At 47.7% G+C, this 10,358-nt stretch overlaps 2 protein-coding genes across 3 annotated transcripts; one reads left to right on the top strand and one right to left on the bottom strand.

Moving 5' to 3' along the window:
- Positions 1-386: 386 nt before the first annotated feature.
- Positions 387-6,929, top strand: NEPRO (nucleolus and neural progenitor protein). 2 transcript variants are annotated; one of them, XM_065049943.1, is made up of 9 exons: positions 387-544; positions 738-892; positions 1,641-1,713; positions 1,821-1,952; positions 2,293-2,370; positions 3,302-3,663; positions 4,454-4,515; positions 5,754-6,004; positions 6,456-6,929. In XM_065049943.1, exons 1-9 carry the CDS (start codon positions 402-404, stop codon positions 6,850-6,852), a joined length of 1,653 nt encoding a protein of 550 aa, XP_064906015.1. In that variant the 5' UTR covers positions 387-401; the 3' UTR covers positions 6,853-6,929. The 2 variants fall into 2 exon arrangements, with proteins under 2 accessions (XP_064906015.1, XP_064906016.1); XM_065049944.1 differs by having other exon boundaries at positions 448-544; positions 1,637-1,713.
- Positions 6,930-7,848: 919 nt separating this feature from the next.
- Positions 7,849-10,358, bottom strand: TAF13 (TATA-box binding protein associated factor 13). The gene is made up of 4 exons (XM_065049947.1): positions 10,221-10,358; positions 9,987-10,065; positions 9,356-9,453; positions 7,849-8,465 (listed from the first exon to the last, which is right to left on the bottom strand). Exons 1-4 carry the CDS (start codon positions 10,317-10,319, stop codon positions 8,295-8,297), a joined length of 447 nt encoding a protein of 148 aa, XP_064906019.1. The 5' UTR covers positions 10,320-10,358; the 3' UTR covers positions 7,849-8,294.

Here is a 10,358-nt window from a genome sequence, read left to right as displayed (position 1 = left end):
CTAAAACTTGAACAACATCCCCTCATTTTGCAGGTGGTTAGACAGCATTTATCATGTCAATTGGCTAATGATAGATACGTCTTTTGTAACTTAATCACAACATATATTAATCTAGCAGCTTCTCTTCAGGCTGCCCCACAGCCGCGGGGCCGGGCTGTGCCCGGGACTCGGCTCCGCCAGGCGGGAGGTCCGGAGCTCCCCACGGCCACGGGTGGCCGGGAGAGCCAGGACGGTTCTCTCCCGCGGCTCTGGGGTGCCAGGCACCCCGCAGACACCCCGACTAAGCTGTGCGGGGCAGACGCAAAGGCACCAAAGCCACCAGCAGCCAGCCCAATGGCGACCAGCCCCCGCCCCGCCGGGGTGATTTGGTCCGGTCCACGCCACCCCCCTCACCCGCCAACATGGTCCCGCCTGCATTCAGCCCTGCGCAGTCCCGCCCTCACAGCGGGGAAGATGGCGGCGCCCGAGGCGGCGTGGAACCGGCTGGACGTGCCGTGGCCCGCCAGCAGCGCGACGGTGGCCCTGGCGGCCCAACACCCTGCAGGTCCCCGCCGCTGGCGCCGGGCCGGGCTGGGAGCGGCACGGGCCCGGGGAGCGCTGGGTGGCGTTCGAGGCCGCTCCCGGGCGCCGTGCGCGGCGTTGGTCGGTGCTGGCCGGCCGCGGGTGGTGGGGCTGTGAGGGGCGCGGGTTTGGGGGCGGCGGCGGGCGCTGAGGCGGTGCTGTCCCCCTGCCCGCAGTGAGGTGGCTGCCGGCGCTGCGGCGGCGGAGCGAGATCGCCGGCAAGCAGCTGTCGGGGAGAGGCCTGGCCGCCGAGGGACGCGTCTTGCGGGCCGTGCTCTACGTGTACCACAGCAGGCTGCTCCGGCACCGGCCCTACCTGGCCCTGCAGCAGGTGAGGAGCAGCCCCGGCGGGGCGCCAGGTACCCGGCAGCTGGGGACGGGTCCCTGAGAGGCCTTCGGAGCAGCACTTGGTGCCCGGGCATCATGCAAAAAGTATTTTGGAGCAGGGGCAAGTTTTGTCATCTCTAAGCGTCCTTGCAGTTTTGTTCAGTGGGTTTCCTGGCTCTGTGCAGTCAGTGCAATTTCTGCTTTCCAGCCCTGTGGAACCAGTGCTCGGTCACCTATGCTCATGCTGAGATTTGATTTTCAATTAATTGCTATAATGGGAGGAGAAAAGAAAAATCCTATGCTGCTCTATTAGGCATTTGTTGGTTTAAGATGAAAAAAATCAGCTCCTTACCAGTTTTCCAGTATTTACAGGTATTGTCAATATCTTCAAATAACTGTTTTGAAATAGACCGGGAATCATTTTTACTTTCTTGATTGGTTTACGCGTTTTCATTCTTGAAAGCCAATACCAAAAGCCATTGTATACTGCAGGAGAAACCAGGCAGCACCAATTAGCAATGGCCTGCTCCAGCCCTTCGCTCAATTCCATATTCACAGTAGCGCGATAAAGGGATCTTCTTCACCATAGTGCAGATATAGGAACGTACCAGAGCATTCCATCACACAAGCTTGCAATTTGTGCTGTTAAACTGATAAGCAGAAAGTGTCACTTAATATAGTGATATTTCTTAGACCAAGGCACTTCTGTGTCTCAAGATGCCGGTCAAAGGAGTTTTCTTTCTTGTAGGTAGAACAGTGCTTGAAGCGCCTATGGAAAATGAACTTGGTGGGCTGCATTGAAACTCTGGCAGGACTGATTCCCAAGTAAGTGTTGTGATCACATATGTTATACTATCCATTAACTCAGTCTGTGTAGCTAAAGGGTGGGAATGTTAGATCATAACCATCTCCTCATCCTTGTTTCAACACAGGAAAAATACACCCCAAGCCCATGCAGAGTGTTTAGTTCCCAGCCAGCCTATGCTGGAAACCGTGGCTCTGAAGGTGTTGGGAGGTTGCAAGCTCATACTGCGTCTACTGGACTGTTGCTGTAAAGCTTTTCTGTATCCTTTTTTCACCATGAAAATGTTCTTAACAGTTCACCAGCAGTACCTCATGAGACCAAAATGGACTGCTGTAGGCCCTGTATTGCTGAGGGACTCAACTGTGCAATTGATATGTGCAACTTGGAGTTCCTTTGATAGCCAAACATCTTATTTTCAAGTTATTATGTAGGAACCTCAGGCTGTTGGCTGACTGCTGTTCCAGCCTTGAGCAGCCCAAAGTTTGAATGCTCGTTTCCCAAATTATCCAGAATATTCCCTTGTGAATTGCCGCTAGTTGGTGTGTTTAAGTCTCATTACATGGTGTTTATTTTTCATCCTTAACTGGTGTAATCTTCAGCTTGTCCGTTCAACATCTCTGCTCAGAAGAATTCATACTTTTGAACACTGTGGCTTCAGGGTTGTTGAGCCGGCTCTGGTTTGTGTATTCAAAAGTCTGTCTCATTTGTTGTCTGTTTGATGTGCCTGTCAGGAAAAAGGGCTTGTTATGAGGCATTGCTGCTGAGTGAGCTTTATTAATTTAGGAGGAGGAGGAGGAGGGGCATCCTTCCATCTCTTTGGACTTGATTCTAGTACCTGAAGGGTTGTATAAGTGGAAGGAGACTTCTTACATGCTGTTTTGGAAGGCTTTATTCATAGCAGACTTTATGTAGCGCTAATAAAATCACAGAGTTAATGCCAGCCTGCCACAAACACTAACATCTGGTACTCTTTGCAGAAAGCAGTAAGTCTTGCCCCATGCTGAAATGGAAAGGCTGGGATAAAGTTGTTCTGTAATATTGCTGAGTTTTCTAGGGAAATCTTTGTTCTGGCCTCTCTCAGTACTGCGAAGCAATGCTGAGAAAGTAACTGCTGTGTGTAGCTGAAGGAGTAGCAGGATTGTGTAGAGTAACTCAGCAGAACATGTTTAGGCACAAGAAATCTGTCTCCCCAGTAAACATAGAGCAGGCGGTTGTCCAGCAGTGGTGCTAGCAATACTGTTCTGAGTTGGTACAGGTTTCTTTTGGGTGAACACGTGTTGTCAAATGATTTGGATGTGACCTGGCAACCTGCTGAGTCCCAGGTGTGGCACTCCACAAAGCTCTAGGGAAGCGGAGGTGCTCCTGATCAGGGATTTACTCATTGAATTGCTCCTGTGCTCTGATATTGAACAGTTCCTTAAAGCTCAGACTAATATTAAGGGCAACATGGTGATTGAGTGTAAAAAGATAAGCTTGTTTTGAGGTGGAATAGGGAAGGGGCAGCTTGGAATCTTATATATCAGCTCCTCTGCTTGGGCTGAAGGTAGTTGTTCTGTGAGCATAAGGCTTTGCTAGAAGACTTCATACCTTTCTGTCTTCTCTCTTCAGGATTCAGTACAGATATGTGTTGCAGAGCCTCATGTCCTTGTATGGTGTGTTGTCCACATCGCTTCATCTGGTGTCTGAGACCCAACAGATGCCTTATATCAAGGGATTTACCTTCCCTTCTGATATCAGTAACTTCCTTGGAGTTAACGTTTCTTCTGAGGTGAAGAAGCAAAAGGCTAAAATGCTTACAACAAAAAAACCTACTGGCTGGCTGAAGAAGCTCTTCCCAACAATGCCAGAGGTGGTGTCTGAGGTTGGGACAAAGAGAAATTTTGCGACCTGCACGAGTGCTGTGAAAAACTGTAGCATCCCATGCCCTGCGGATATTGGAGAGCCAGTTCTGGTGACCAGAGCCAGCAGAGGTAAAGCCTTGTGCCACAGTGCTACTGGTTTCTGACATCTCGGAGACTGACCGCAACCTCTGTCCAAGAGAATCGAGTACTTCTACTACCCACAGAGTGCAGTTCTGGTACCAATTACCCTCTTCTGTCCTTGGAAGAGGAGGAGAATTCTGCATGTACCCTTGCCCTTGTAAAGCTGTAGACAATGTCAGTATTGAAAGGGGTTTTTTTAAATTCATTTTTTATTTTTTTAAACATGATACAGCCTAGAGACAGTAATGGACAGTACAGCCTGTACAGTAATGGAGTACAGCCTGGACAGTAATGAATGCAGTATATAGGTCCTGCAAATAGTTACGTGTATTTTCCTGCTTCTGCATAGATGGGGCCCCGGGGTAGTGAAGGAAGCTAAGAGCACTGTCTGCAGTCTGCACAAGAGCAGATGGAGTTGTATGTACAGGATGCAAGCATCCTGTGTGTGCTGGTTCTGGGCTGTGCCTGAGACTTCCCTTGCAGTCAGCGCTATGGTCAGTGACTGCGGGCATCCAGGTGTTTGCATGAAGCTTTTGTCCATTAAGTTCTCCTTTGCAGCAGTTCTCCTCTGTAATATCTGTGTGTCTTCTTCATCCCTTGCCAGCTGCCATGTGGGTTGAGTGAAGTCCCCTTAGATCTGCCTGGAAACGCTGAGTACAGGTGTGAGCCTGCTGAGACGGCAGGAGATTTGAGAGCTCAGCAGGGCAAAGCGTTGTGGTGTCTCTGTGGGAAAACTTAAAACTGTCTTTATTTCATAATGGGAACTCTCTCTTTGTAGGGAAGCAACTGGGCTTTGATGTGAAGAGCCTACTTAGACCATCCAGACCTCTAACACAAGAGGTTTGTATGGCAAGCTTTTTACAATTTTTTTTTCTTTACTTTAAAGACCCTAACACTCAAAACATGATATCCGTTATTGAAAATGTCCCCTTTCCCTGCATTATTTTTGCTTCTCTCACAACCCAAGTTAGTGTGGAAGCTTTGCACCGAAAATCACTACTAATTTCTGCTTGCAAGTTTGAGCATTTGTTGGTATATCAGGTGGCAGGACTAGGGGCCAAGTCAGTCATAGACATTGGACACAAGACCTGGACAGGCTGGAGATTTGGGCGGGGAAAAATTTAATATAACAAGGGAAAGTGTAGAGTCTTACATCTGGGCAGGAACAACCCCAGGTTCCAGTATAAGTTGGGGAATGACCTGTTAGAGAGTCGTGTAGGGGAAAGGGACCTGGGGGTTCTGATGGACAGCAGGATGACCATGAGCCAGCACTGTGCTCTTGTGGCCAGGAAGACGAATAGCATCCTGGGGTGTATTAGAAGGGGAGTGTTCGGTAGGTCCGGAGAGGTTCTCCTTCCCCTCTACTCTGCCCTGGTGAGACCACATCTGGAATATTGTGTCCAGTTCTGGGCCCCTCAGTTCCAGAAGGACAGGGAACTGCTGGAGAGAGTCCAGCGCAGGGCAACAAAGATGAATAAGGGAGTGGAGCATCTCCCTTGTGAGGAAAGGCTGAGGGACCTGGGGCTCTGTAGCTTGGAGGAAACTGAGGGGTGACCTCATTAATGTTTATAAATATGTAAAGGGTGAGTGTCATGAGGATGGAGCCAGGCTCTTCTCGGTGACAACCAATGGTAGGACAAGGGGAAATGGGTTCAAAGTGGAACACAAGAGGTTCCACTTAAATTTGAGAAGAAACTTCTTCTCAGTGAGTGTGACAGAACACTGGAACAGGCTGCCCAGGGGGGTTGTGGAGTCTCCTACTCCGGAGACATTAAAAACCCCCCTGGACACATTCCTGTGTAACCTCATCTAGGTGTTCCTGCTCCAGCAGGGGGATTGGACTAGATGATCTTTTGAGGTCCCTTCCAATCCCTAACATTCTGTGATTCTGTGATGAATACAAATTCTAATTATCCACTACCTCTTTTTGTATCTCACAAAACAAGACTGGTATTCTACTTTCTCCCTAGGAAATAAGGGAAGTTCTCACAAAAACCTCAGTATTCTGCTCCTCTTCAGCAGAAAGGATCAGACATGTCATGTTTTTAAAATACTATTTCTGTTATTCTTTGTTTCAGGGTATAAGCATTGCATCAACACCTTTTACAGCAAAATCAGCATCACTTTCCTCTCCTATGCCAAGACTGCAGTATACTGGATCTCTTGTGCAGATGGTCCAGACAGCTACGTCATTTGGGGAGCTGTCAGAAGCACTCAGAAAAGCAATTCTGTGGTGCAGAGGCAATAAATTCAAGTCAGAAGCTTATTTTCTGCGTAACAAGTTGCTGAAAAGCAACCGGCTGCACCATGTGGAGGCTCAAGGTTGCAGGTAATTTTGCATGGGTGGGGGGTTTCTGGATCTGACACTTCAGATTTTAATATTATGTATTTTGCTAGTGTAGAGAAATGCAGTGGTCTAACCCATTGTTTTTAAATTCAAATGGGATCATTAGTTCAGGTTACTGGATGCTCTGATGTGAACATTCTGTTTAGCTTCAGTCATTTGTGAAAGGATTTAAAAGGCTAATAAATGCACAGACACTTGAGGGAGGATGAAAATGCAACTTAAATCATGTACATATTTAATGTGAATGATTATATGATGCAAGGGGTGTTTATCTTTCTTCAGAATGCCTTGGCTAATAATGTACAAGTTGCTGTTGTGTCTCCTTGGTATGACAATGGTAGAGAAGGCTAATAACCAAATCTTTCGAACCCCAAATGAAAAAACACTTCTGCAGCTGATAAAGTTATGTTTTGTGCAATTTCCTCCCCTTAAGCTTGAAGAAAAAACTGTGCTGTGTCAAAACATCTGTCTGTAAATACCTCCTGTACGGGTCACAAAATGCACGCTGGCCAAGGTGGTACCTTGGGGCACGGTTCTGTCAAAGGAGGATAAAATCATGCACTCGCTTGAAGAGAACTCTGAAGACAGTTCGGCAAAAACCTTCTGAGCTTTCTGGGGTCTGTGAAAACAGCTCTTCACTGATCCTCCCAGCTTGCCAGGATGGGCCTCTGAGTCGGGAAGGACGCTCCAGTGCTGATACAGCCACTGCCAAACTAAGTACAGTGGGAACCCCTAAGTGGCTGTTGCTGGAAGGAAACCATGGCTCTGTGGGGAAAGAAGATACTGAGAACATGGATATTGATTCAATTTTTGCAGCAATGGGTGTTTGATCCTGGACTGTAAGGAGGAAAGGGGTCAGGTCATTCCAAATTTTCTTTTTTCCTAAATAAAACCCTCAGAACCCTAATTGTCTCTTGGTAACTCACATCCTAAATTCTGGTAAGAATGTAGCAATTATTTTATTGTATTTTTGTAAAACAGCTTTTTTATGGAGGGGTATTGTGAACAGCTGAATGGTTTTCATCCTTTCCACCTAGCCTTGTCCAGGAACAGTGACTTGTCCAGGAACAGTTACCCTTACTCAGTGTCTCTTCTCTTTTGTCAGACCACATATTAGGTGCTGCTGCCAAATTCACAGTGCAAACCGTTACCATCCACAGTGAGATGCTGCAGGTGATTGCTTACTGCTGTTTAGGACAAAACACTTGCCACTTATTTTCCAAGGAAACAGTCTTACACCCTTCATTCTGTGGTGCTTGTACAGGGGGCAGCCTTGACTTGCAGTATTATTGCTGTTCAGTATTTGTTATCCTTGTACTAAAAGGAGGAGTTTATTGAACCTTCTCACTCTGAGCTGCTCCAGAACTAGAGGAAAGCACAGCTGTGGCCTGCAACAGTGAACTCCTGACTGGAGAACACGCTGTTTGCTGTCTTGGAATCTTTTTAATGTAAGTGCAATTTCTGCCTGCTGGGCAATGTAAGGCACAGCTACTCCAACACATATTAATGAAATAACATTAGAACAAGCAACGTGGTTAATGCTTTCTGCCAGGCTCTTGTTTGTAACTATGTCCCAAGATCAGGATCACCAGGAAATACTGAGAAAAAATTGTCTCAGAATGAAGAACAGTAACCTGCTTTGTTGTAGAACAGCATCTGCCTAACAGAGGTGAGGAAAGGCTGTAAGTGCAAGTACATCTGGAATAGGCTAACTTCCATTTCCTAGGCTTAATATTGCTAGAAAACAGAAGAGCTAGCCAATGAAGTGCTAAAACCCTCGTATTAGGCACCTTGTGTGAATTTATCAGTGTAAGTTTAGTCATGAGTAATGGGCACAAACTTAAATTGTTTTATTCAAAGAGCACGTACAGAGCAAAGAGCAGAAGTTCTATAGTAGTTTGGGCTTGAGGACTTTGTCCAGTTAACCAAGATCTACTTTCTAGGTTTCCTGCCACAGGAATACCCAGCAATAACTGAAATAGTTGTCCCCTTTAGATATCTAATCCAACACACTCCTACTTCAGACTGCCTGCCATTACAAAATCTTTAGAGCTCTTTCCTCATTTCATGCGATGGCATAAAAACACCAAGTTGTACCATGTATAATCAGATAATATTCAGCTGCTTGAAAGCTTCTCAAAAAGGGCTGGGAGTGCAGGCAGACATCCCAGCAGTGACCTCCATCCTGAATAACCCCTTCAAACAACACAGATCATGCTCCTTTTGGGCAGCAGGTGCCCAAGTAATGCCTTAGTGCAGCTTGTGCACAGAATCAAGATCCATAGTTTGCTTCATCAAAGGCCTTTCTGGCTCGTTTCAGTTCTTCGTTCATAGTTAGGAGGTCTTTAACTCTGGCAAACTTCCGGGGGTCCTTGCGTATGAGGAAGACAATGTCCTCAACCTGTACACGACCCTGCCGCCCAATTGACATCGCTTTGTGCGTCTGTTGGAGGAAAAGAGGAAAGTCAGCAGGGTTCCTTTCCCCCTTAATTTATTTTGATCTCTCAGTTCCACTTATTTCCTGTCATTTTATAATCAAAAAGTAAACAATAGCAGGATCTGGGTACCATCATACTAGTCACAATAGAACTTACCAGTGAACTGTGGACTTATTGTTGCTGTGCTGTCCCCAGCTGCCCGTCACTTACACTCAGCACATACCACTATATACACGTAACAGTAATAGAATCAAAAGTAAAGACAGATTACGTGAGGGGCACCCAACCTGCAGAGTGCTTGAACAGCATCAGGCAGAACTTGGAAGCAATGAGGTACCCACATCACAGGACAGCTTAGGGCATTTTGATAAGGGAAGGCAAGGCCAACCTTTCAGAAGCAAGGGGATCCACAAACACTAGGAATAACTTTTTCCAAAAACCAAAACAAACTTTCAAACAGTTTCCAGATATCTGGAAGAGCTTCAGGCTCTGGAAGCTTGGATTTGTTTTGTAGTGCAGAGCTATGTTCCCATCCATGTAAAGATAATGGGAGAACAAAAAAACCTGACAGACTATCAAAGCTGAGCCTTGCCTGCTGTCAGCTGCGCATACAGTGATGCCACAGTGAGCCCCAAAGTTGGACGTGTATTTCCCCTCCTACAATACTAATCTAACTGCTACTTAGGAACTTCAGACACAGTTCTAAATCCATATGGAGCAAGATGTGTGAATTTTGCCTTAATCTTGGAAGAGCAAAGTCTAAGTTTAGCTTTCTCCTACTAGCATCAGAGTTTTGGGCCTGGGATAATGCAGCATTTGAGTCAGAAGTATTAACCTTCAGAAGACTAAAGACTTAGTGAGGATGTTTTGACCATGCTGTATAGAACTGACTTACCATTTCTGTGATAAACTCTATTACCAGGTCCTCAAGAATGTCCACTGATTCTGTGTAAGGGTTCTGGTCATCCCCGAATCCATACATCATGCATCTTACTGCAGAAAGAAACACTCAGCGTGAGGCTTCTTCCACCCATTCAGCACTGTCAGCAGCACACCTCTCATTAGAGCTCGCCAGCCTGCACATTCATGCTCCGGGATGGCACTCCTGTCTGTTGGGCAGCACAATTCTTGAACAAACATACAGGAAACAGGCAGGTGGACAGAAGCCAACAAAAGCCTAATGCTGTACATAAAGAAAGCACGGCTGATTACAGACTCTTTACATACGCATTTAGCCTACCAAGTACTGAACACTGGCAGCGTGACTGACTTTTGGCACAGAACATGCATTGACAATATTTGGGGTGGGGTTGGGGGGAGTCTACAGCACAGCTTTCTGCGCTTTCGGCCAGGGCACAGAACGAAAGCTGCTGTTTTACTAAGAAAAATTAGGTTTTGCCACTCCATAGCTGAGAGCTTCAGCTGTGTTTGTCTGGGGGAAGGACGTGGTCGTTCAAGCCACGGTGAGCCCTGCAGCGAGGGACCCGCCAGCGCTGGGGAGGGGCTGCTGCCGCAGCTCGACTCACGTTCTTTGGAGAACAGCCTCTTCCTCTTGCCCTGCCCGCCGTCCAGGCCCCCGCCGGCATCTTCCGCGTCCTCTTCAAACTAGATGGGCACAGCAGAGCAGAGGCCGCCGTCAGCACCCGGGGACCCCTTCCTGACCCTGCCCTTCCCGCCGCCCTCCCTCGACCCCCTCGCCGTTGGGATGTGGGCCGAAGCGTCCCGGCCAGAGGGAAGCGCGACCCCCTCCCGCCGCTCACCGGCACATCCTCCTCCTCGTCAGCCATGGCTGCCAGGCACCGCCGGACGCTGCCGGGCGGGGCCGAGGAGCTTCCGCTTCCCCAGCGGAAGGCCGCCATGGGGCGGAGTCTAGTCTTCCTGTTCCGCTCCTCCTCTCC

The sequence above is a fragment of the Columba livia genome, chromosome 1 (genome assembly GCF_036013475.1).
Source record: "Columba livia isolate bColLiv1 breed racing homer chromosome 1, bColLiv1.pat.W.v2, whole genome shotgun sequence".
NCBI lineage: Eukaryota > Metazoa > Chordata > Aves > Columbiformes > Columbidae > Columba > Columba livia.
This window is presented reverse-complemented; position numbering and strand designations above follow the sequence as displayed.

Coding starts and splice junctions, on each gene's coding strand:
- NEPRO (XM_065049943.1), top strand. CDS start 402: ATGGTCCCGCCTGCATTCAGCCCTGCGCAGTCCCGCCCTCACAGCGGG. Junction 545..737: donor GGCGGCCCAACACCCTGCAG/GTCCCCGCCGCT, acceptor CCCTGCCCGCAG/TGAGGTGGCTGCCGGCGCTG. Junction 893..1,640: donor CCTACCTGGCCCTGCAGCAG/GTGAGGAGCAGC, acceptor TCTTGTAGGTAG/AACAGTGCTTGAAGCGCCTA.
- TAF13 (XM_065049947.1), bottom strand. CDS start 10,319: ATGGCGGCCTTCCGCTGGGGAAGCGGAAGCTCCTCGGCCCCGCCCGGC. Junction 10,066..10,220: donor ACGAGGAGGAGGATGTGCCG/GTGAGCGGCGGG, acceptor GTGCCCATCTAG/TTTGAAGAGGACGCGGAAGA. Junction 9,454..9,986: donor GAGGCTGTTCTCCAAAGAAC/GTGAGTCGAGCT, acceptor TTCTTTCTGCAG/TAAGATGCATGATGTATGGA.